General features: G+C 50.5%; 1 protein-coding gene across 13 annotated transcripts in view; it reads left to right on the forward strand.

Moving 5' to 3' along the window:
• NOD2 (nucleotide binding oligomerization domain containing 2) overlaps window positions 1-25,458 on the forward strand; it is a 35,174-nt gene extending 9,716 nt beyond the window's left edge. For 3 of the 13 annotated variants that reach the window (XM_022555101.3, XM_022555102.2, XM_022555093.3), the window contains 12 exons: window positions 796-1,342; window positions 3,191-3,296; window positions 6,615-8,430; window positions 12,288-12,371; window positions 12,603-12,686; window positions 14,957-15,040; window positions 16,941-17,024; window positions 17,543-17,626; window positions 19,302-19,385; window positions 20,661-20,725; window positions 22,513-22,596; window positions 24,080-25,458. In XM_022555101.3, the coding sequence (XP_022410809.2) occupies window positions 884-1,342; window positions 3,191-3,296; window positions 6,615-8,430; window positions 12,288-12,371; window positions 12,603-12,686; window positions 14,957-15,040; window positions 16,941-17,024; window positions 17,543-17,626; window positions 19,302-19,385; window positions 20,661-20,725; window positions 22,513-22,596; window positions 24,080-24,231 (3,186 nt within the window). In that variant the 5' untranslated portion in view covers window positions 796-883 and the 3' untranslated portion in view covers window positions 24,232-25,458. Of the gene's footprint in view, window positions 1-20; window positions 1,343-3,190; window positions 3,297-6,614; window positions 8,431-12,287; window positions 12,372-12,602; window positions 12,687-14,487; window positions 14,602-14,695; window positions 15,042-16,940; window positions 17,025-17,542; window positions 17,627-19,301; window positions 19,397-20,660; window positions 20,726-22,512; window positions 22,597-24,079 lie in introns of those variants that run through there. The other 10 variants (XM_022555106.2, XM_022555094.3, XM_022555104.3 and 7 more) reach the window with 9 other exon arrangements.
• The last annotated feature ends 332 nt before the right edge of the window (window positions 25,459-25,790 follow it).

Genomic DNA, 25,790 nt, shown 5'->3' on the forward strand with positions numbered 1-25,790 from the left:
GCACATAGCGTGTGGTGGAAGGGAGTGGGGAGGTGGTAAGGGCCTGGGCATTTGGGGAGGGGGCAGTGGACTGGGGTCAGTACACCCATAAGCTTTGAAACGTCTTAGTTTGTACCATGAGTTTCGCTTCACCTGGGTTGGCATCTTTATAGCAATGTTCTGGGTCTGTCCTTGGCGGTAGCAGTGGGTTACCTACACAGGCCTGGGCTTGGGCCCCTGTGGGGAACCCAAATATAAGGGGATTAAAGACACGTCTTCTGGAGTTGCACTGCTTGGGTTCAAATCCTAGCTCTACCTCGTCTACCTTGTACCCTTGTACAAGCCTCAGTTGTACTCAGGCCTCTCTGTGCCTCAGTTTCTTCACCTGTATAATGGGGCTGATCCTAGTACCCACTTCAGAGTGGTTGGGAGGGTTAATGAAAGCACTTAGAATAGTGCTTGGCACATTGTATGTGGTTAATAAATGTTAGCCATTGTTGAAAAGAGAGCTGCGGTAGCCTGAGTCCAACCAGCATGTAAGGGCCCTCTCATATGGCTTCAAAGAGAATTGATTCCCTGATCCCTTGGGAGACATTGTTCCTAGTATTAACTCAAGCCTTTTAAAACTTCGTAAAGCAGGGATGAAGCATGGATGTGGGAGCCAGGGACCTTGATTTAACTCCTGGCTGCTTCAAACCCTCTGTGGGATCTCGAGCCAGTTTCTTGCCTTCTCTGGGCCTCAGTTTGTACATCCATACAATGGGGAGCTTGCATTGGTAATGTCTGAGGGTAGAACTGTGGCTGTCTTGGTCTCAGGGTGGGGCTGACTTGCCCTCTCCACTGCCGCCTGCCTGCTTCCTGAGAAGTCCTGCACTGGACCTCATTCTCCTCCACAGATTGTGAAATGTACGCGCAGGACGCTTTCCAGGCACAGAGGAGCCAGCTGGTGGAGCTGCTGGTCTCGGGGTCCCTGGAGGGCTTTGAGAGCGTTCTGGACTGGCTGCTTTCCTGGGAAGTCCTCTCCTGGGAGGACTACGAGGGACTCAACCTCTTGGGCCAGCCTGTCTCCCACTTGGCCAGGCGCCTCCTGGACACTGTCTGGAATAAGGGTGCTTGGGGCTGTGAACTACTGACTGCGGCTGTGCAGGAGACCCAGGCTGACAGACAGCCCCCCGAGCTTCCCGGCTGCTGGGAGCCCCACTCACCCCACCCAGCCCGTGACCTGCAGAGTCACCGGCCAGCCATCGTCAGGAGACTCTACGGCCACGTGGAGGGCGTGCTGGACCTGACACAGGCGCGGGGTTTCATCAGCCAGTACGAATGTGATGAAATCAGGCGGCCCATCTTCACGTCATCCCAGCGGGTAAGGCTCTTCCCTCTTTGCTCATCAGAATTCAAAGGAAAAGCATGCTTAGTTACCGAGACTGGTTTGTGAAGTCAGCCCTGTGGGGAGACATGGGTCGTGGCGCTTCCCCTTTAAGGGTAACCAAGCAGGTAACAGTTGCTCTGGAGTTTTGGTACCATGCCGCTTCTGACGAGAGGCAGCGTTATATGGTGGCGAGCATCTTGGTTTCTGGAGTCAGGACGATGCAGGCTCAAGGCCTGTGACTTTAGGCTTCTCTATGGAAACTCACCATCCTTCATCTCTCCTGTCTCGGATTCCTCATCTGTGAAACACAGATGGGAGCATTCAATGAGGTGAGCTATGTGACCCTTAGCACGGTGTCTAGCACGTAGTAAGCACTCCTTAACATTACCGTTGGCTACTATCAATTCTGTTATCAGTGATATTCTGTACTTGTACGCTTTTAGTGCTGTCTGCTTTAAATTAATAGCCCAACAGATGATAAAAACTCATTAAATTAAACCTGTGTTTAATAATGAATATAGCATACTATGTACTAATATAGTTTAAATGCCCACATAGGGTTTCTAATAGGAGATTGCATTAGATCATAGACGTTTGGAGTTGGGATAACTGCCTCTGAATGTGACATTCCACAAGAACCGAAGAGTGTCTTTTGGGTATTTTTGAAACTCTTTGTTTTATTTTCCCCCAAATAGTGAACCTCAGGCCTCCCATGATGCAGATGGAACAGTCATTAACACCTCACTTTATGGATTGGGAAATTTGAGTCCCAGAAAAGTGGTTTGAAAAAGCACACAGTTGGGGCTTCCCTGGTGGCACAGTGGTTTAGAGTCCGCCTGCCGATGCAGGGGACGCGGGTTCGTGCCCCGGTCCGGGAAGACCCCACATGCTGCAGAGCGGCTGGGCCCGTGAGCCATGGCTGCTGAGCCTGTGCGTCCGGAGCCTGTGCTCTGCAACGGGAGAGGCCACAACAGTGAGAGGCCCGCGTACCGCTAAAAAAAATAAATAAATAAAACTCACAGTAGTTCATGAGAGGGCCAGTGCTGGCCACAGTGCTTTGAGTAATTCATTCACCATTAATTTATTCATCCAGAATCTATTTTGATGCCTACTACGTGCCAGGCTCTGTCTTAAAGCTTATTGTGTTGAGAGCCTTGTACATGGTAGGCACTCAAGAAATACTTGTTGAAGAAATAATGAATTATTGAATGAATGAATTGGAATTACATTGCAGTGTTAGGATGGGCTGGGTTGGGGGACTTTCTAGTTACCGTTTTTGTCTATTTTTTAAAATATGTATTTGGTGTCCACGTGAGTTTAGGTAAGCCCGGTTGAGACTGATGGAATAAGTCTGTTCAAGGCTGGTTTAAAGTATTTGTAGTATTTATGTTCAGGTATTTATAGAGCAGACATGTTCTGGTCCTCTCTCACTAGTGCACCTGAAACCTACAATTGTACCCTGAGCACCAGCTCCTTGAGGCTGGCCCTGGAGGGATTATAGAGACTCAATGAAATCACCTCTCATCCAAGTGATTTACATCTTCCAGAATTGTTTTTCCTATCCTTTATAGGGTTATGGCTCTTTGTTTCCCCCTATTTTCGGTTATTCACTCTTTCAGTGGGTCCTGAGCGGGAACCAGATTGGATGTGTCTATTCAACTGTTCATTTCACTACCCCATACTGTATTGGCTTCTTTAAACGCATCTTGTTTAGGGATGTCTTTCTGGCCTTTTATTGTGGTGGGAGAGAGATGCCCATGGTATTGTCGTAATCAGTAGAAACCTTCCCCCACTTCTCCATCCGCCTTTCTGGAGAAATAATGACTTTTGCTTTCCCCACAGGCAAGAAGGCTCCTTGATCTTGCCGCAGTGAAGGCGAATGGGTTGGCGGCCTTCCTTCTACAATGTGTTCAGGAATTACCTGTCCCGTTGGCCCTGCCTTTTGAAGGTATATATGTGTTCTCAGTTCATCAGAAAGGGAAAGAAAGACTTTCAGATTCGTGCTTAAGAGCAAAAACTCCAGCATGAGACTTGTCAGAATCCCACTTACTGGCTGTGCAAACCCCCCTAAGAGAGTTTCCTCATTTTAAGGGCAGCATCACCACTGGCTCACTGGGCTGTTGGGAGGATTAACTGGATTAATGTGTGTAGTATTAGGGCTTGCTTTTATTTCTTCCTGCGCTGCGGAGTGATCACTGGAGGTACCTTGTCCTGTGAGCTAATACAGCTGTTCCTTACTAGCCATACTCTTTTATTGGAAAGATGTGGGTACACTTTTTAATGGCTGGTATCTCTTGATCTCTGCAGTTTAGCTACTCATTATCAGAAACTCAGGAGCCAAATGGATTTAGATAATGTGATATCTCTCATTTCACATGGTCACCGACCCAGTTCAGGAATGGGAGAGGCTTGGATGGCCCAGCTCGAACATCCTAGGCATCCTGCCAGGTGCTTAATTTACGATGTCTGTCCTTGGCAACAAACTTGAGAAGTAGGTATTGTTTTTTCCACTTTACAGATGTGGAAACGGGGACAGGGAGATTGAGTGACAAGGTAGGGGAGGATGGATCTGGTTTTAGGCCGTCTGCACCTACACTTCCTCTTTTCCTGGGAGAAGAGCTTGTCGGTTGTAAAGAGAGGATGCAAGCCTGGTGTGTCTGCCGTCAGGAAACCTCAGCAGCACCCAGGGTCCCTGAACTGTGCCTGGTGCTGACAGATGGATTTATCACCCTGGGCCCTGCCCTCTGGGCAGTGAGCATGCTTGTGGGGAGGATGTCGGAAGCCTGTGCTTGGCACCTGGGTGTGCACCCTCTCACCTGAGAACAGAACACAGACGTCGGTTTGTGACAGGGGATGCTGCCCAGAGCATGGTACCTGGCTTGACCCTTGGTTAATGTTTAATGTTGATATCATTAAGCACAGCTGGCTCTTCACGGATTGTAACACCGTGCCATGGTGCCAGATTCCCCAGGGTGATGATTCCAAAAGTGATGACCGACATGTGTTTGTTTTTAAAATGAGAGATATAGGGGCTTCCCTGGTGGCGCAGTGGTTGAGAGTCCGCCTGCCAATGCGGGGGACACGGGTTCGTGCCCCGGTCCGGGAAGATCCCACATGCCACGGAGCGGCTGGGTCCGTGAGCCATGGCCGCTGGGCCTGCGCGTCCGGAGCCTGTGCTCCGCAAAGGGAGAGGCCACAGCAGTGAGAGGCCCGCGTACTGAAAAAAAAAAAAAAAAAAATGAGAGATACATTTTTTTTCCTGGAGAATTTTGATAGCAGCTGGAAAACCTGCATGGGAAATCAGAGTATTGAGAAAATATATATATTTCGGTCTCCGTTCAGTGCTCCTAGTTTATCCAGATGGCATTAAGAGCAATGACAGGGACTTCCCTGGTGGTTCAGTGGCTAAGACTCCACGCTCCCAATGCAGGGGACCTGGGTTTGATCCCTGGTCAGGGAACTAGATGTCACGTGCCGCAACTAAGAGCCTGCATGCTGCAACTAAAAGATCCCACATGCTGCAACTAAAGATCCCGCATGTGGCAATGAAGATCCCGCTTGCCACAGCTAAGACCTGGCACAGCCAAACAAACAAGTAAGTAAGTAAGTAAATAAATATTTTAAAAAAAAAAAAAGGCAATGACAATCATCAGCTTTGGGAACAGAACAGGGAGCACAATCACAAGCGTGTCCTTTGGACGACCGTAAGTACAGCTTCAGTGTGCTCAGAGCGCTCTGTGAGAATTGCCTGTCAGTCTTTGAGCTGAGAACAAATGGGTCAGTACCTGGTTGGGGGCAGTGAGGCTGTGATGCTCTGAGGTCCCACCGCCCTGGGATTCTGGACCATAATTTCCCCATTTCCTATAAAAAGAACTAACCCCTGACACAGGGAGTGGTTTGCTCATGCTGGTATTAGGATGATAAAGGAAAAACAGCAGCTCTGTGGACACATCCTAGACATGAGAATTTTTATTGCAGAGGGTTGTATGAGGAGGATGGGGAAGTGTATATTTATCAGGGAATCTTGTCTAAGTCCTTGCCTGGAGCATCCCAGTGACCCTGACACAATCCAGTGCTAGCTCCACCCACGTAATCCAGGATAATCTTCCCATCTCAAGGTCTTTAGTTTAATCACATCTGTCTAGTCCCTTTTGCAAGTAATTTAACATTCACAGATCCTGAGGATTAAGATGTGGGCCACTGTTGTGCCTATCATACCCAATAATAATAATGATAATCAACACCATTTTGTGAGAGTTAACCGTATGTCAACATTCTTCTAAACTCTATTTTATCTCATTTCTTTCTAAAACAATCCTTCAAGGTGTGAATTGTCTCCAATTTTAGAGATAAGAATACTGAGGCCAGAAAGGATGAGAGGCTTGCCCAAGCTGATGGTGGACCCAGATTTCTTTCTTTTTTTTTTTTTTTAGATTTATTTATTTATTTTTGGCTGCATCGGGTCTTAGTTGCGGCACGCGGGATCTTCATTGCGGCGCGTGGCCTTCTCTCTAGTTGTGGCGCGCAGGCTCCAGAGTGCGTGGGCTCTGCAGTTTGCCGCACCCAGGCTCTCTGGTTGAGGTGCGCGAGCTCAGTAGTTGTGGCGCGGGCTTAGTTGCCCCGCTGCATGTGCAATCTTAGTTCCCTGACTAGGGATCGAACCCGCGTTCCCTGCATTGGAAGGCGGATTCTTTACCACTGCACCACCAGGGAAGTCCCTGGCCCCAGATTTCAAACTTAGGTGTATCTGACTTCAGAAACCGGGCTCCTAAGCGCTTAAACCTTCTGTTTGCCTTTAGAAAGAACAACTGAGGCTGAGTGGTGAGGGGACTTGTCTAAAGCTCCTGAACCAATATGGTGGGACAGGCATCAGAATGTGGGTCTTCTGACCCCAACCTTGTGCTCCTTCTAATCTTCTACAGCTCTTTCCAATGTCAGTAATAATAATGGTGCTAGGCAATGTCTTTTGACCACTTTGTGTGGGACACTGAACAAAGAACCGCCATGCATGATCGTCATTGGGCCATGGTTTCTTACATGGGTCCCTATCCCTGTAAGGTAGGAACCACTGCTTCTCCCATTTCACAGGGGAGAAAACTGAGTCTTGGGAAGGTTACGTGACCAACCTCAAAGTCCCTAGCTTGTGAGTGGAGAGCCAGGATGAGCACCGCCCGTGTGCCACATCCCATTTCCCCAGGCAGCCCACCCTCTGGTCAGGTCCCATCTTCATCATGGTGCCACCTCATTTGTTTCTTCTGTCTTCCAGATGCCGCCTGTAAGAGGTACCTGTCCAAGCTGAGGACCATGGTATCGGCTCAGTCTCGCTTCCTGAGCACCTACGATGGGACAGAGAACCTTTGCCTGGAGGAAATATATACAGAGAATGTTCTAGAGATCCGGACGGAGGCGGGCATGGCTGGGCCTCTGCAGCAGAGCCCCGCCACCCTGGGCCTGGAGGAGCTTTTCAGCACCCGCGGCCACCTCAACGAAGACGCGGACACTGTGCTGGTGGTGGGCGAGGCGGGCAGCGGCAAGAGCACGCTTCTGCAGCAGCTGCACCTGCTCTGGGCTTCAGGGAGGGCCTTCCAGGAATTTATCTTCGTCTTCCCATTCAGCTGCCGGCAGCTGCAGTGCCTGGCGAAACCGCTGTCGGTGTGGACGCTGCTCTTTGAACACTGCTGTTGGCCCGACCTTGGCCAGCAGGACGTCTTCCAGGTCCTCCTCGACCACCCCGAGCGCATCCTCTTAACCTTCGACGGCTTTGACGAGTTCAGGTTCAGATTCACGGATCGAGACCGTCACTGCTGTCCGACCGCCCCCACGTCTGTCCAGAGTCTGCTCTTCAACCTTCTGCAGGGCAACCTGCTAAAGAATGCCCGCAAGGTGTTGACCAGCCGTCCAGACGCGGTGTCGGCGAGCCTCAGGAAGTACGTGCGCACGGAGCTCAACCTCAAGGGCTTCTCGGAAGAGGGCATCGAACTGTACCTGAGGAAGCGCCATCGCGAGCCTGGGGTGGCCGACCGCCTCATCTGCTGGCTCAGAGCCACCTTGGCCCTGCACAGTCTGTGCCACCTGCCCGTCTTCTCCTGGATGGTGTCCAAATGCCACCAGGAACTGCTGCTGCAGGGCGGGGGGTCCCCGAAGACCACCACAGATATGTACCTGCTCATCCTGCAGCACTTCCTGCTGCATGCCTCCCCGCCAGACCCAGCTGCCCGCGGGCTGGGAGCCGGCCCGCTTCGGGGCAGTCTCCTCACCCTCCTGCACCTCGGCCGCCTGGCTCTGTGGGGCCTGGGCACGTGCTGCTACGTGTTTTCCCCCAAGCAGCTGCAGGCAGCACACGTCGACAGTGAGGAGGTTTCTCTTGGCTTCCTGGTGCGTGCCAAGACGGTCGTGCCTGGGAGTACAGCCCCCCTGGAATTCCTGCACATCACTTTCCAGTGCTTCTTTGCTGCATTCTACCTCGCTCTCAGCGCCGACACGCCGCCATCCTCGCTCAGACACCTCTTCAACTGTCACGGGCCTGGCTGCTCGCCGCTGGCCGGGGTGCTGTCCAAACTGCGCATGCGGGGTTCCGGGTGCAAAGAAGGCAGCGTGGCCGCTTTGCTGCAGGGGGCCGAGCCGCACAACCTCCAGATCACAGCGGCCTTCCTGGCGGGGCTGTTGTCCCAGGAGCACCGGGGCCTGCTGGCCGAGTGCCAGGTGTCTGAGAAGGCCCTGCTCTGGCGCCAGGCCTGCACCCGGCGGTGTCTGGCCCGCAGCCTCCGCAAGCACTTTCGCTCCATCCCACCGGCCGTGCCGGGCGAGGCCAAGAGCATGCATGCCATGCCCAGCTTCATCTGGCTCATCCGGAGCCTGTATGAGATGCAGGAGGAGCGGCTGGCGCGGGAGGCTGTGCGTAGGCTGGACGTTGGGCATCTCAAGCTGACATTCTGCAGCGTGGGCCCGGCCGAGTGTGCTGCCCTGGCCTTTGTGCTGCGGCACCTCCGGCAGCCTGTGGCCCTGCAGCTGGACCACAACTCTGTGGGCGACATGGGCGTGGAGCAGCTGCTGCCTTGCCTCGGCGTCTGCAAGGCTCTTTAGTGAGTGTTGCCGGGCGATGCTGGCTGGGCACAGGGGGAATGCCACCATCGGGGTGCAGGTAGGGGAGCCCCGTGCTGGGAGCCAGGAATCCGGGCCCAGCCCCAGGCCCTGCCACCCCTTTGGTGCAACCCCAGCCGAGTCCCCTCCCCAGTCTGGGCCTTAGTTTCGACTTATGATAGCGATAGTCGTAATTCATGAAATGGTCCACGTGCCAGGCACAGTGTTACGCTCTTCCCAGAAATACCTCCTTTAATCCCCATGACCACCCTGGGCTATAGGCAGGGACATTATTTTCCCCATTATCCTCAATTAGAGGCTCCGAGAAATGAGGTAACTTGTCCAGGGTAACATAGGAGATGGCAGAGCTAGGATTCACAAATCACATCTTTCTGGTTACCAGTCTCTGTTCTCCACAAGCAACCTGTGTGTGGACGGGCTTCAGAGGCACCAGGGCAACCTTTAAGTCACAGGCAAAGTTGGGTGTAATATGTGTTTGTATTAGGAACCACCTCCAAATCAAAGGTGACTTGCACCCAATGAGAGATTTTCTTTTATTTTTTAAAATGTATTTATTTATTTATTTTTAATTGACATATAGTTGATTTACAATAGTGTATCAGTTTCAGGTATACAGCAAAATGATTCAGTTATACATATATATGTCTATGTCTATATAGTTTTTCTATTCTTTTCCATTATAGATTGTTATAAGATATTGAATATAGTTCCCTGTGACACACAGTAAATCCTTGTTGTTTATCTATTTTATATATGGTAGGGTACATCTGTTAATCCCATAGTCCCATGAGAGTCTTTAAAATCCCAATGAGATGGAAATTTCGAGACCCAAGAGATAGAAAGTGGCCACAGAGTTTCACCTGCTTTTTTATTCCTTATGTAGTGGAGAGATTTGGGCCTGGCCCTTACCACTCTCAGCCCCTGTTTGAAGGTGTGAGCTTTCCCATGTTTCTGCCCCAGCCCCCGTGGGCCTCTCTTCACATCTTGGGCCGGATGAGGGTAGAGGGTGTGCCCAGGTCAGGTGGTCAGCACGCTGCAGGCTCCCCAGCTTTCCTTCCAGCCTTCCTGCTCCCTGCTTTAAACCTCTGAGAATGCAGAAGTTATAGCTTTAACTTGAAATTGACTCACAGCCTCTCCAGGGCTTTTGGTCTACCCCAGGTGACCTTAGATTGACCCTGAGCAAAGAAGAAACCTCTCCTTGACTTTATTAGGGTGACCTACCTTCTCTGGGCCAAAGCAGTGAGATTTTTTTTTTCTGCACGGAGCCAAACACATGGATCTCTACTAGAAACTGTGTGGTGGCCTTTGTTATCAGGACCATGGTCATAGATTTATAAATACAATGCAATAATAATGTAATATATAACATATCATAGAGAGTTAATATGTATATGATACATAGTTAATGTATGTGATAAACATGTATATATAGGGAGGATGCTGATTTGGATGATTTGAGGAGAGTTTAATAAAGGGACAGCTTACAAAAGCTTGGGCAGGAGTTAGGAAGAGCAGGTAGAGATGGTGCAGGGTCCTGGGGCCGCTGACAGTGGAGATGGGGTAGGGACAGGGCTGTTGGTCTTCTTAGACCTGAAGGGGTGGGGGATGGGAGGAGTGGCTCTTGGCTGAGAGGAGCAAGCCCAGAGGTCTGTCTGGAAGGACCGAGGCTGCAGCAGCCTGGAAGGGCGAGAGCTGGGGGTAAACCCTGGCCTTCCTGTCCTCCCCACTGTCGCCTTAACCCACAGGGAGCTGGAGCAGGGTGTCTGCGATGTAGTCCACTGGAATCAGCTCCCCACCGAGAGCCAGGCAGAGAAGGGGGAGAGTGGATCTGGCCAGGTAGGCGGAAGATGGCAGCCCAATACCCTAGTTCCCCAGGAAGTAGGAATCATGATATATTCACTCAGGAATTTCGAGACCTGTCTGTGGGAGCTGTTCTGATAGAAATATGAATGTGTGTTTTTCTGGATAATGGACCTCCAAAGTAGTTCTCCAAAGGGTCCTTGAACCCCAGGGGGTCAAGAACCTCTGGTCTGGATAATCCTCATAGATGGATCCCTAGAATGAGTGGCTCTCCTTCTCCTGGGCTGGGAAGGCCCACGTGACTGCCACGGTGTGTGGAAGGGTTGGGTGGAGGCTGGGGCCCTGCCTCGATTTTCAGAGAAAGACCAGGATGGTCTGGTTCTAACGCTCAGACCGGAGTGTGCAGAGGGACTTGTGGAAATGCAGATTCTTGGGCCTGCTCCCAGTGGTTTCCATTCTGTAGGTCTGAGGTGAGGGCCCCGGAATCTAGGTTTTTAACTCAGTGATTCTGCTATAAGCGGTTCAGAGGCCACACTGTGAAGACTGCTGCTCTGTGGGAACCAGCCTGATTTTCCATTAACAGTGAAAGTCCCTGACCAAGTTCCACCGAGATTTACCCCCCACACACTTGGTATTGAAACTGCCATTGCTACAGGGGAGGGGCAGAAACCATGAGGTTGCTGCGTGGGCATTTCCTGTGTGTGACAGAGATAGTGAATGAGGGAGCGGGGCATGGGACAGAGGGAAAGAGACAGAGACAGGGAGGGCAGGCGGGAAGGGGGGAAGAGAGAGAAAGGGAAAGAGAGAGAGAGGTTTCTCTCCCACAGTGCCAAGCTGCATCTCTCCCACTTGAAGCTGTTTCCATGCCAACCAAAACCCTCAGGCTTCAAGAAGCCCCATACACAAAGTGCCCCAATGCGTGTAGGTTTCTTTAGACCCCGATTCTGACTCTAGGGCGATGGCTTTCGAAGTTTTTTGACTGTGACCCACAGCGAGAGAGGGTGTGAGCAAGCACACGGGCATGTCAGGTTGAAATTTCACAAAATGACTTATTAACCGTGATACACTCTGCTCTCTTTTTCCTTTCTCTTCTTTTTCCAATTTAAAAATGCTGCTCTAAACCTTCTGAGTTGATTTTGTGATCCACCAATGCATGAATCTGACGTTAAGAGCCCAGAGCAGGCCGGAAGGGAGAGGCTGTACAACGGCATCGTTTAGAGTGGCCTTTGGAGCCAGAAAACCTAGGCGGCAATCCTTTAGGTGCTGTGCAACCTTAGTGAAGGCTTCACTTGCTGGGCCTCAGTTTCCTTCTCTCTGGTGGACAGAATAGTACCTACTTCATTAAAGATTAAAGAAGAAAAAAAAATGAACAAAAACAAAAAAAAAGGTTAAGGAAGATTAAATATTGTTACTATTGGGAAGGGCTCCATACGTGCCAGTGATCATATTACAGGTAGCTTTTACTATGTGCCAGGTGCGCACAGGGCTTTATGTGCGCTATCTCTTTAAATCCTCACCAAGAGCCCAGTGAGGTCGGCATTACCATCCTTCCTTTTCTACAGATAAAGGGACCAGCAAGTAGCTAGTAAGTGGCTGCCAGGATCAGAACTTCCTTTGAGGGACTCCAGAGAGCTTGAGGTGTTAACCTTTAAGTCAGGGCCTCCCAAGTTGGCCTGAAGATGCAGAATCATGGGCACAGTTATTAAAATACAGAGATCCCTGAGCCCCTCCCCACACTTGCAGACTCACCAGCTCCAGGGGAGGGCCCGAGAGTCTGTATTTATTTATTTATTTATTTGCGTGGGCTCTGGGTCCCCACTTCCGAAGCCCCCTACCCTACAGAGTGAGTGACGTCAGCACCCTGGCCAGGCATGGGGGAGTCTCCACTTTTCTGGGGTGCTCTTTCCTTGCAGCATTTCCCAGAAGCACAGATGCTGGCACTTCTGGCTTGAGCAAAGGTCTCTTTTGGGGTTTTGTTCGTTTTTTCCCCTCTCTCATCGGCTCTGTTTTCAAATTTACCTATTTTGTCTTTTTTCAGCTTGCGAGATAACAACGTCTCAGACCGAGGCATCTGCAAGCTCACTGAACATGCTCTTCGCTGTGAGCAGCTGCAGAAGTTAGCGTAAGTCAGGCTGGGCCGTGGACATTTGGCCCCATGTCCCCAGCCTCACTCCAGGCCATGCCGCCTGGGCAACAGCTGTGAGCAAGGGACAGGCTGGGACAGGGACGTTTGCGTGGCCGGAGGGCATAGGGGACTCCTGTCCTGAGGGACCCGGCTACCCGGGCTTTGGGTGGCCGCTGTCCACTGTGCCTCATCTCATCTCCATGTCTCTTCTCTCTCGGAACTTTCCAGTCTTTTCAACAACAAATTGACCGATGGCTGTGCACACTCCATGGCCAAGCTCCTCGCATGCAAGCAGAATTTCTTGGCTTTGAGGTGAGCCTGGGGCTTCCCTACCCCTGGAGACTGTTTCTCATCCCCATAACTAAATCAGTTCGGTCTGGTCTCGGCTCATAATGGGGCGTGTGATCTCCTCGCTGAATACAGGGGCAGTGTCTCATTGAGATCAGGGTTTCACTAATGCTGTGACCTTCCCAGCAAACTCTGGACCAATTCCGCTGAGGCTTCCTGCCCTTTGATCTTTATCTCCCAGGACTGAAGAGGGTTTCCAGGACCTTTTTCTTCCCTGTGTCTAAGACTGTCACCAGCTCTCTGGGGTGCCCGAGTTCCCTGATGTACATTGAGCACGTGCTTGGCAGGGGGCAGAATGCAGCCGTCACTTGTCACCACAGCGAGGCAGCCAGTTGCCAAAAAGTTCTCAGAAAGTCCTTTTACTGCTTGGGGGGGTCCAGTCTGAGAAGTCTGTGTTTCTGCTGCTCCCAGCCCTCTCGGCCTCAACTGGAGTCTCTCTCCCATCTGACACTGCTTTGTCGCCCCTCCAGCTAGTCCCTGGGTTGGCCTGGCTTCTCTTTCTCTCTGGGATATTCTTGCCTCCTGGATTTATGAGGCAGTAAAAGAAGACGAAGTGAGGAGTTGCCTCCATCCTTTCTTTCTACCTGCTGGGCTGGGTTTAGGGATAGGAGCTGCCATTTTGAAATTGTTGACTCAGTCTCAGGCAGGGCTGTTGAGGCCAACACCAGAGGTGTCATTCTGTACCAAGGACTCTCTTTTGCTGCCACCACCTGCTCCTCCCAACTCTGGAACCCGAGAGCAGCTGTGGCCAGAGCTGGGCTGGCCCAACCTCCAGGGAGGGCTGTAGGGTAGCAGAAAGGTGCTGCACCCAGAACTTGAGACCTGTGTTTTTGGTCAATATAGCATCATAGTTGAGAGCACAGGGCTCTGGAGCCAGACCAACCAGGGTTTGGGTCCAGTGTCCCTGAGATTTGAATTCTCATTAGCTGTGTGACCTTGGGTCAGCCCACTATCGCTGTGTCTCTGTTTTCCCTTGTATAAAATGGAGATAATGGTTGTAGCTACCTCATAGGTTGTTGTGATGGTTAAGCGAGTCAACATACATCAAGAGCTGGTACAATATAGTGAGTGCTTTCTATAGGGAGCTTAGTGCCTGAAAGATGGTGGGTAAATCACGTAAGCTCTCAGCACGTTTATTCTGTTCATCCAGTGCTCCCAGGAGGGATTAGATGTGCAACACGTTTATTGGGGAAAATGCCTATAAGGGAAAATTGGGGAAGGAAGCTGGGGGAGGCTGGGAGAGTTGGCCGACTGCAGTGTAGGTCTGACCCTGAGTGAGGGAGAGAGGGAAGGAAGGAGGGGTGGGAGGAAGCATCTTAGACCCCAGTGCAGATCGGGGAGAGGACAGAAGGCTGTTGGGGAGTCCTCCAGCCAGTGTGCCCAGCAGAGGAGTCTCAGGTCTTCCAGTCCTTGGCTGGGAGCAGCCCGTTGGAAACAGGCCTTGGTGCAGAGGGGACATCGGACTTCCCAGCACGGCAGCTGGGGCCTTTCATTACCCAGGAAGCTCAGAGGTTTGAGAGGCTGCCACACCCCTTCCGGAAGGGAATAATAATACCTGCCCTACAGGATTGTTGTCAGCCAGAGTGGCTTAAAGTGTATGAAAGTTTTTTGAAAGATGAAACTGTATTATTATTCCAGGAAGCCTCGAGCTGTGGGTGAGAGTTCTGGGAACCTCCCTGAAACTCTCTGAGGTGTCTGGATTTTGCTGAAACCCCCTCCTTGACCCCTGCCCGAAGGCTTAGCAGGATCCCTTTCTTTCTTTCAGCCACCTTGGCCCGCTCCAGGCCCTTTCCAAACAGGTGGAGGCTACCAGGCAGCCACAATGAATCTGGGAAGGCTGCACGGGGGAGGCAGGGTCTAGCGAGGAGAGAGTGGAAAAGTGAGTCACCCTTGCTCCCTGGGAGAAGCCTCCTTCCTGGGTGGCTGCCTGTTGTGGTTCCTGCTCAAACCTGTCCCATTGCTTTGCAAAACAGGCCCTTCCACTCCTTTCCCTTTGCTGGTGGAAAATGAAGTCCGCAGGAGCCTTGAGGGAGCTCCCCCAGCGTGAACAGCACGCACTGCGTCTGCCCAGCTGGAACTGGAGGGCTGGTTCCTGCATCCTGCAGAGAAGTCCTCAAAGCTTTCTTCCCTGTTTCTCTGTCCAGGCCTCACTTCCCCCACCAGACCCCGGTCGGGGCACTAACGGTCCTCCCATCCTGCTCTCTTTCTCAGCCTCCTCTGTCTTTTCCTTCCAGGCTGGGGAACAACCACATCACAGCCGCGGGAGCCGAGGTGCTGGCCCAGGGGCTCAGAGCCAATGCCTCCCTGCAGTTCCTGGGGTAGGTGGGATTCTGGGGCGGAGGAGCTTGTGAGGATTCAGGGGCAGGCGAAGCCAAAAGGCCCCAGAGGCCACCCAGGCTGCAGTGGGGAGGGCGAGGCAGGGAGAGCGTGGGCGGCCCTAGGCTGCCTCTGCCTTGCTTCGAGCTCAATAAACAGGAAGTTCAGGATGTCAGGGTTGGGGGAGGGCAGAGCCCATGAGAGGTGGCAGGAAGTCCTTGAGGGTGCTAGGGCTGTGCTTCTCACCTTTGTCTATAGGTTGGAACCACTTGGGAGCTCCTGAAGAATGCCACTGCCTGCCCCAGACCAATTAAATGAAATATACAAATGAAAGATACAGGGTCCAGGAATCAGTAATTTTAAAAAGCTCCCCAGATGATGCGCAGCCTGGGGTGAGAGCCAAGGAAAGAGAAGGAAGTGGGGAAGTTTGGACACTGAACCCAGGATGGGAGGGGCTGCACCAAATCCTGCAGAGCCCTTGCCACCTGTAGGGTCATTCCAGGCCTGCCAGGGAGGGGAGAGGGGTCAGATGCAGGCAGGGAGGGCAGTCCTGCAGACCTCAGGGCCCCTGAGTGGGGCTTCTTCTGTTTGCTGGGCAGAGCGATACCCTCCAGTGTTGTACCTGTACAGTTCCCTGCAGACCCTCTCCTGTCCTATCTTCTCCTGGTGTAAACTAGGATCCATTTGATAATAACTGGGGGCTTTAGAACCCAAGACTGTAGGAAGAGAGAATGACCTTAGGGCTGGGGGTTCCAACCCATTTTATAGGCAGGCAAGTTGCCCTCCAGCTCGGTTTGAGCCCCGAGTGGGACCGCGTTGCTGGAGACATCAGCACCTTTTCCAGGATGCATTGGTAGCAGCACAGAGTCTAGGAAAGGGTGGCCACGGCCCCACCGAGTTCCTTCCTGCTTGAGATCACATCTTGCACATCGGGGGATGTTTATCTTTCAACACGTTATTTATTAAGGTACCTGTCTGGGCCTGGCCCTGTGCTAAAATCCCAAACACTGTCATATGATACAAACTGTTCTGTAGCTTGCACTTTGTTTTTCTTATAGGCAGTTTTTACATATGACGTGATCTCATTTTTTAAAGAATAGCTGCCTTAGTATTCTGGTGGATGTCGTGATGCGTTTAGCTGGTTGCATGTCGCTGCACACTTTAGGTTGTTTGCAGGGTTTTTGCTATTACAGTGTCACATCCCCGGAGCACAGAGCAGTGGTGACACAGGGCCGGAGCTCAGTAACTATTCACCTAATGAGTGAAAGTGCAGTGAACATCTCAGGGCCACTGTCTCTGCTCACGTGGGCACCTACAGGTCCAGCCTAACTTCCCACACATAAAATGGCCAGGTCCCAAGGTGTGACCGGGGCTTCACCTTTGAAAAGGGGTGTGTCCAAATTAGGGTGTGTCTGAGGTGTATGAGCCAAAAGGTGGAGTTAGATGCCGTGAAGGGCCCGGGGATGTGAAGAAGGAGGAAGAAATGAAGAGCTGGCTTGTGGAAGAACAGTTAGCCTTGTTCTGGGTGGTCCCAGAGGTAGTTAGGGACTCGTGGGTGGCAGTTAGCACAAGCACGTCTGATCTAATGTCAGGAAAAATATCACAACCATGAATTGGCTTTGAGAATGAGTTCCTCGTCCCTGAGGGTGTACACTGGGTGGGTCTCTAACTATTTTGTAAGCCTGATTTAAAGAAGCTAAAAAAAACCTGAGTGAAGTTTGGCCATCCCTCCAAAAAATGGAGGCAAATTCACTTTGCTGGGACCTAGGAGTCCCCCTGAGACCTTTCTGGGATTGGGTGGTCCTGCCCCTCTGATTGGGGCCACAGAGAGGAAAGGCACATGTCTGGAACACATGGCAGGTTCTCACTGACACTCTCTGTTGGCTCTGTTGGACTTTTCAGGCTCTGGGGCAACATGGTGGGTGACAGGGGAGCCCAGGCCTTGGCTGAAGCCTTGGGTGATCACCAGAGCTTGAGGTGGCTCAGGTATGCCTCAGTGTTTGTCCTGAAATTGTCATGGGGGAGCCAATAGGAGGAGGGAGGAGCTTGGGCCAGTTCTGAAGACCTTTGAACTTCATTTTTAGCCCCCTGTATTAGATAATTGGATGATAAAGAAAAACCACTAGATTTGGAATCAGGACACTTGAGTCTTTCTGGGTGACTTTGGGTCACTTCTCCTCTCGGGGGTCTTGATTCCCTATCTGTACACCGAAGGTCTTGGGCTAGATCAGATACACTTTAGCTCAAGGGCCAACTCCAGTCTGTTAGTGGGGGCTGCCCAGTACACTATGTTGGGAAGGATTCTAAGGCTACTTCTGGGCTTAATGAAAAAGAGCACTGTAATCAATTAGTGATGTCTGGCACTGTAATCAATTAGTGATGTCTGACACGGAGCAGACTAGGACATGGGGCAACGTGTGCCATGCATTTTGCACTTCATGGGTTATCTTATCTCTGAGGTCCCTCCCTGCTCTGACATATTTTTGTTCCTTGATTACATCCAGCCTGGTGGGGAACAACATTGGCAGTGTGGGTGCTCAAGCCTTAGCATTGATGTTGGAAAAGAACATGGCCCTGGAAGAACTCTGGTGAGTTTAGGAGATTCATTGCTCTAGAGAGGCAGACATCAGCCTTTCTTCATTCTCTGGCCTCATCTGTGGAAGCCATTGTGTGTGTAAGACAAAGATGGATGACTGAATGATTGGGTGATTGTGTTTGTCTTTGTCCTGGGTGACATGAAGCTTATAGAGCCTGGCATATAGGTGCTAATTCTTTTCATTTAATTATATTGATTGGTTTGTTGGTTTGTTTACTGCCTCCCTGGGGCATAATGGTTAAGAGAACAGACTCTGGAATCCAGCCAGCTGACCTTCAAGCCCTGCTGTGATCTTAGGCAAGTTAAGTAACAATCTCTGAATCTTAAGTTTCTCACCTGTAAAATGAGAGTATGGATGCTTTCCACTATAAAACACTTCTGTAAGAATTAAATGAGGTAATGCTTGTGAGGAGCTTTGTACAGTGTCTGGAGTGTGTGTAAGCGCTCCATAAATGTGAAATTGTAGTAGTGACAGTATTTCTACTACTCTTGCTGCTGCTGCTGCTCCAGTGACTGCTGTTTTGTCTTTTCGAGGTGAATGTGAGTGCCTAAGGACACTGGATATTAAAGTCAGGGTCACGTGCAAGGTGGAGTGGAGTTTGGCGGAAGTTAAAAGATGAACCATGAATCATATTTATCCTGATTCCAAGCTTTCCATCCTTTAGCTGCCACTTGTCTAGCCTTCTTCTGACATATTCTGGGCAGTTCCAAATTATATCAGGGAGATAAAATGCTGAATGTTTGATTTTTCCGGGAAGCATAAAGGCACTGAAACCTATGAGCATGGCCACAAAATGAATATTGCCAGTGGGCCTTGGCAGGGCCCACTAGCAGGGTCCAGGGCTCACTAGCACTGCCATTGTACCATTGAGTATATCCTGATTGGAATTCCTTGTTAGAGGAGTGCCTCACTGTGAGTGTATCGGTTATGACTGCATTAGGCTGCAAGTGATGGAATACCTTTATTTACAGTGGCTTAAACTTGTAAAGGATTGATGTTTTCATGTACATGCGGTTTGGAGGTAGGCAGCATAGGGCTGGTATGGCAGCTACATGAGGCCAGCAGGGGTCTGGACTCTATCTCTCTAATCCTTCACATCCTTAGCGTGTGGTTTCATCCTCATGGTTGGTTTCCTCATGGTCACAAGGTGGCTGCTGCAGCACCCACAGCACTCCTTCTGTCGTCCAGGTTCAGTCTCTATATCCAGGCAGGGCAAAAGGCTGGGTCTCTCCCCTTTAAATAACATTCCCAGAGGTCCCATCTGTCAGTTTCTCCTTATGTGTTGGTGGCCATGTGGATGTCACTTGGCCAACCCTGGCTGCAGTGGAGAGCAGGAAACATAGTTTTTCCACCAAGCACATGGCTGTTCCCAATGACATTAGCCTTCCATTAATGAGAAAGAAAGGGAAAATGGGTATTGAGTCACTGGGACATGAGGGAACTTCTTATGTGAAGGAGCCCTGGGGCAAATTCTCTCCCAGAGATGTCCCAGGAATTGAGAACCCTCATACCTTGCTTGGCCTGTTCTTACTTTACTGGTAAATGTGGGTTTTCAGATGTTGGATATTCTTAATTGGGGGAGGGCACATGCATTCATTTTTGTTGGCGTCATCTTCCATAATAAACATTACCATATCACCTGGGTTTTCTCCCTTGTTCTTGCCAGCCTGGAGGAGAACCGTGTCCAGGATGAAGGTGTGTGCTGTCTCGCGAAAGGACTTGAGAAAAATTCAAGTTTGAAAGTCCTGAAGTAAGGAACCTGTAAGCAGGAGCTGGGCCAGTAATGACTGGCCTTGGGAGGGGGTGTTTCTGAATCAGAGATCTGGGAGGCTTCCCAACCTGACTAACTCACAGGAGGTGGCCTGGTAGAAAACTGCTGTTTTTTCTGTGTTCCCCCAATTCCAGGCAGGGGTTCCAGTGTACATCGTTTACTTGGGAGGTAGTCCCCGCAAACACTGGCGAGAGGGTAGTGAAATGAGGCCGGGGAGGGACAGTAACCAAAAAAAGGTGTGTTATCAAGCCGGTTATCACTGGGGACCTCTGGGGTACAATCCTGTGGGCGAGAGGCAGCGGGGGTACTTATCCACCAGCTGCTGTCCTTCACATATTGAAGTGTGCTTGTGGGGATATTTGTTTTCTGGCACATCTGGCTTGCCCCGAACATGGCTGAGCATGTTCCTGGGGTCAGCAGAAAGGCCTCAGGCAGAGAATGGGGGTCTTCCCGGCAAGCAGCCCTCAGAGGTAGGGGTGAGAGCTGAGGCAATATGGGTGGGTTGCCAACAGCATCTGCTATAGTGACTTACAGGCTGGGCCCTTCCCCCCCTCCAGGGGTCCTCTCTGACTCAGGCAGGAGAATTCTGATGGTCATTCCGAGTGGCTCCTCTTGGTGCATTATGCAGGCGGGCATGCTTGCTTTTACATATGTGTGCGTTCATCCATTTATGTATTGATGCAAGAAATGTTTCTGGAGCACCCAGTCCATGCCAGGCTCTGTTTGAGGCACTGAGGATAGAGTGGTAAAGAGGCCCCTGCTCACATGGCTCTTAAATTTGAGCAGGAGAGACAGATTATGAACAAGTAAACAAATGAGACCATTTCTGTTAGTAATAAGTGCTCTCAAGAAAATTCCAGAGAGAGACGGCAGGGAGTGACCGGAGAGGGTAGGGGAGTTGCTGCTGGGTAAGGCCTCTCTAAGAAGGTGACATCTGAGTTGAAACCTGAATAACAAGAAGGTTCCCGCCATGCTGAGGTCTTAGGGACGTGCAATCCAGGTGGGCAGAACAGCAAGTACAAAGGCCCTGTGGCAGAAACGAGCTTGGTGGTTTTGAGAACAGAAGGAGGGCCTGGGAGCTTGGACTGTAGTGGATGGTGGAGTGGGAAGGAGCTGGCCACAGCAGCCTCAGAGCTCTGGGAAAGATTCGGGAGTTTATTCTAAGGACATTGAGAAGGCTTCGGAGGGTTTAATGAGGGCAGTAATGTGATCTGATTTATATCATCCAAAGATCGTGCTTATTGCTTTGTGCAGAACAGGTGGAAGGAGGGTAAGATGGAAGCAGGGAGACCAGCCAGGAGGCTCTTGCACCCTTCCAGGTGAGAGATGTAAAGTGGATCAGGCTGAGGGCAGTGGAGGAAGCTGGTGAAAGGGGATGGCAGCTCATGGAGGTCCTGCGGGTCCAGAGCTGGAGGGCTGGGCAGCAGTGGTGTTGCCGGGGAGGTGATCAGGGGACCACTAGAGGCGCACTCGGTGGTCAGGGACCCATGCCACAAGGAGAGGGATGGCGGGTATGAGCAGGGGCCCAGCCAGTGGTCACCACAGGCTTGTGGAATGGTGCTCTCTGAGGCTCGCGCCACACCAGCCATGGTGCCAAAGGTCTCATTTCCCAGGTATGTCAGGGCACCAGCAGATGGCCCTTTTTGCTAGAGGAGACTGGCCTCTGCCCTGGCAAGCGTGGCCCGGGGAAAACACTCACCTTCCGAGACCAGCAGACAGCTGCAGCTGGGAGAACGTCTGCTTTGCTGCCAACCCGCCATCCACCCTGGCAACACTGGTTTGTGTTGCTTCACAGGGGCTAGGAAGTTGCCAAGTGTTTGGGGAAAACACTTCCACTCGTCACATGGATGAAGCTCGGGCTCGGAGGCCCTGGTGAAGCTTGGCTTTGTCTGCGCTGGGATCCCGGGCTTTGCACGCAGGGCGGCTCTTGGCAATACCTGGTTTATTATCGACCATGTGCGGATGAGGCGCATTTGTCCTCCCTCATTGTCATAGACTTACCCCACTCGAACCCCACAGATGCCAGGCAGTGGGAGCCGCCGATGTCCCACGCTGCTCTGTCGAGAGTCTTATAATTCAGCACCACTGAACTGTATCCTCCTCCACTGTTTCCCCATAAAAATCAAGCTTCTCACATATCTTAAAAAAGAAAAGCAAAGCTTACATCCTTCTTCCAGACGTGGTCTGTGCCAAGCCTTGGTTAAGACTGCAGGCTCTGGAGCCTGACAGCTGGGGTTTGGCCCCAACTCCACCATTACCAGCCGTTCCTGCTTGGATTTGTCCCTCAGTTGCCTCACGTATAAATGGGGTAAAAACTGAACCCTCCACATAGGGTTCTGAGCGTGAGCCCAGGTGATGTAGGTTATGACGTGGCACATAGTAAGAGCTCTAAAAATATTGCCTGCTGTTATTTTTAGCACTGCCTTAGGGTCAGCTTCTCAGAAGTTCCTGAAATTGTTGAGGGGGAAGCCAGGTAGTGGAGATTATAGAAGGCCAGCTGTGAGCAAAAGAGCAGTGTGGGGACCACTTGGCTCTCCCCCTGCTGTCCCTGACTGTATGCCATCTTCCCTCCCCATTTCCAACCTCGTATTTTCTTTAGTCTGTGTCCTTGTGCCCCCAAGGCTCTTAAATGACAATATTACTGTTCATTGATTATTTTCTATCAGTTAAGTACAGTGCCTGGTGCTTTAGAATATGCCATTCTTTGTTTAATTCTTATACTCCATGAGGTGGGTACTCTTCTAGGTCCTTTTTACAGATGAGGAAATTGGGACTCATTTGCTTGAGATCAAAAAGGGAGTAGCGTAAGGTGGATTTGAACCCAGGAGGTCTGGCACTAAAATGCACATAGTTAACCACCATGCTCCTTCCTAAGGGAGCAGCCACTTAATACTCATCTGGTGAATGGAGGAGAGAGGGGTGCATTTCACTTTGGGCATTGAGCCTTGCGAATGAGCTCATTGGGAATCTCTGGCAGGAGAGGGACATGCTGAGGGGGCAGGTGGGCTTCAGGAGGCTGGCCGGCTCCCAAAGCCTCCTTTAATTAAACAGGCTCAAGAAGAGAAGCAAGCATCCTCAAAGCTCACCATTCCATCTTCCTCTCCAGGCTGTCTAACAACCGCATCACCTCCCTTGGGGCAGAAGCCCTCCTGCAGGCCCTTGAAAAGAATGACACCATCCTGGAAGTCTGGTAAGGTCCCTGGGCAGGCCTCTTTAACCTCCCTCAGTTTTCCAATCTATAAATTGGGGTGAAGGGAGAGAGAAACTTGAGAATTTCTAAGATCCCTTATGACCCTGACATTTAGTCCCATTCTGCATGTGATGGATCTGGTTCCCTGGGAAAGATGTCATCATGTTTCTAAGCTGGGACCAACTCTCTCATTTTTAAATCATGAGGGTTTATTCAGGAATGTCTCTGTTCTAGGCAATCGTGTGGGATTTGGGGTGTGGTTGAAGAGGGAAACAGAGAAAAGAACTCAGCTCTTGCCTTCCCGGGGTATCACATCTGCCTTCACAGGTCAACGCTCTTATAATAGACCCTCTGCAGTTCTGGGCGGCTGTTACACAGGGTGGGAACTGTTGGCCAGTGTTTCCAAGTCTTACACGTAATGAAAAGCCATGTTCCTTTATGTATTTGAAAGGAGCAGTACATCACAACTTCAAAGATTTCTCCTTCTTCTTTCCCCCTGGATAAATACATATTTATCACTCAGATTATAGGTAGAAAGGTTTCTCCTGATTTAACATGTTATGAGTGAATGACACTATATATGTTTCAGGCACTGGGCTAGAAACCAATATTTTAAAATGAGGACATTCCCTATAAAAATCTGTCTTTCAGCGGTTTCTCAAAAAAAGCTGGCCACTCTGGAACTCCATTTAGAATGCCAGTAGTTAAGCAGAGTAGAGGACAGGCTGACCCCACTCAGCTGGGCAAACCGGCTCAGGCTGACCCTAAACCCCACCATGCCGATTGGCTTGGACCAGGCCCCTTCGGCTGCTGTATATTACATGCCTCATCCCTGAAAGCTCGTGAACCCTGCTTTACATATGCAGATTTGTCCCTCCCTCAAAAAGCACATCAAGGCAGTAGCAACTGTAGCTATCAAATGATGAAGTTAAAAATAAAGACTTGTAAAAATCTGTCCTACGATGGAGAGAATTTTCCTTTCTGTGCGATTGTGTAATCCCTGTAGACTGTGAGGTCCTCGGGTCCTGGGTAGAGCGTGGGCTTTATTTTTTTCTTAAACCATTGCACAGTTCTGAGAAATGTCTCATTCCCCGGGGGGGGAGCAAGCTAGCATCAGGTTGATATTTTAAGGGTTCTGGTGTTATTGGCAGAGCTCGGGAGGACATTGGGATTTGCTCATTGCATTCTTGACAGATTCTGCTGTTGCCTTAAAAAGAATGGCCAGCCTTGGGAGTCAGGGCTGGCTGGGCCCAGCGTGGACTCTGCAGAGCCATGAAGGCTTGTTAAATCGTGCCCAGTGATTCATGAGCCATCCTGGCTGACAGAAGGTAAAACCTGCATAGACTTCTCTCCCAGGAGAGCTGCAGCTGGGCCGGAGGGCCAGGCCATCCAGGCATGAGTTCATAAAGCGGCAGCTTCCCGGTTGAAAACACTGCTCTGGTCCTGGTCTTATTCAAACCTCTCTTTGCTTTATCCCCTTCAGGCTCCGAGGAAACACTTTCTCTCCGGAGGAAACTGAGAAGCTCAGCCACAGGGACACCAGACTCTTGCTTTGATGTCTCCAGGTCAATGTTCATCTCAGTTTGTTTGGGAGCAGGCCGTGGGTCTGGATCCCAGAAACGGGATGACATCTGACAGCAGTCCACTCAGATGGAACCTGGTCCTGCCCAGGGCCAGCCCAATAGGTCACCTTTGTTCTGGCAGAAGAAGGCGCATCAGTGCCCCGCAGAGCAGACTTTCCCAAAGCCTATTTTTCCTGTCAAGTTCTTCCCAAGATTCAATCCTGGGATGTAGAAGAGGGGCAGCCCCCCTCTACATGATGGGGCTGGTCTCGGGCCAACCTGACACGGGTCAGTGGAGCCACGGATGCCACTGCGTGCTTATTGGTGCAGAGAGCTCCATGTGAGGAGGGGTATTCAGGAAGCAACTTTCTGCTGTGTTTCAACTCATGGTCACCCATTAGGTTGTTCTCTATGTCTGGTTCCTCCACTCATCCTGGACCCCTGTACATGGCACTTCCTCTGTGGTTGAGGATTCAGAATACTGGCGTTCTCATCTTTGCTCCTTCCGTTACACCCCAGCCCTCCTCCCGCCCTCCCATTCCGCTCAACACCCCACACATCCTGGGTGGGAAGGGCTTTCATTTACCCTGCTCTCCTTCTGGTACTTAAGACATTTTTGAAAGGGGACACATGACAGCCATGTGTTCCTCAAGACATTCTAGATTTTCAAGAAAAATATGACCACACTACAGCTGGTAGTACCAGCTACCTGGACCAGGTAGTACCAGGTACCTGGACCTTTATTTCCAGTGAAATCAATTACTCTTCAGTTAAACCTTTGGAAACCACTCCCCATCCAAATGCAGCTTTTAAAAATTAATCTGGGCCAGAATTTTGAACAGCCCCACTCTGATGCCTGTGAACTGAACTCTGGCAGCAGACTTCCAAAATATATTCATAAGAGACCGTTCAGTTTTATTTGTGCCAGAATGCTTTAGGATATAAAGTTATGGATCAAAAGTTTACAGGGCAAAATCAAAGGCCCTTCCTTATAAAGCAAATGTTTATTCTGAATTTTTCAAAATGATGCATGTTGAAGCTTTTCTAAACTGTCAGGTGCTGTGCAAGTGTTATTATTTTAAACACTGTTATCTGTGAAAAACTGGTTAATATTTATAAACCACTTGGTTTTTTTCTCCCAAGTTTATGTTTTTATAACAAAATAGGGCCATGAATTTTATGCCGCACATAATCACAGAGGAGAAAACCATTGAGTCACCGAAGCTATCTTTGTTGAGACCAAACATTTAAAAATATTCCTGAACATTGTCAAATATTAAAGCACAATTTTCTACTTGAAGGGGGGAAACATGATGTTTCAACCAGATAGTTGATTGCTTAAGGCACAAGCAAGTTTTAGAAATAGGCTTGCAATCAAAACACATTTGGCTTTGGTTTAGAAAAGTCTAATCCAGCATGAACTTTAGGCTGCGGCAAATGTGAGAAATGCGAGAAGGACCCCTGGGCCTCCCTCCATTCTCTCCAAGTGGCTCCGGGAGTCTCTAACAGGAGAAGATTTGAGAACAGTTCTCCTCGGCAAGCAGCCTCCTGAGTGGGCCTTGGCGAAATAATTCTTAGCTGCATTTAATTAGCAAGGACTCACGTGGCTGCTCATCAAGGTGAAATCTGCTT

Source organism: Delphinapterus leucas, chromosome 20 (assembly GCF_059928025.1).
Source record: "Delphinapterus leucas isolate spDelLeu-1000000601 "Yukka" chromosome 20, BTC_Dleu_Yukka2, whole genome shotgun sequence".
Lineage (NCBI taxonomy): Eukaryota > Metazoa > Chordata > Mammalia > Artiodactyla > Monodontidae > Delphinapterus > Delphinapterus leucas.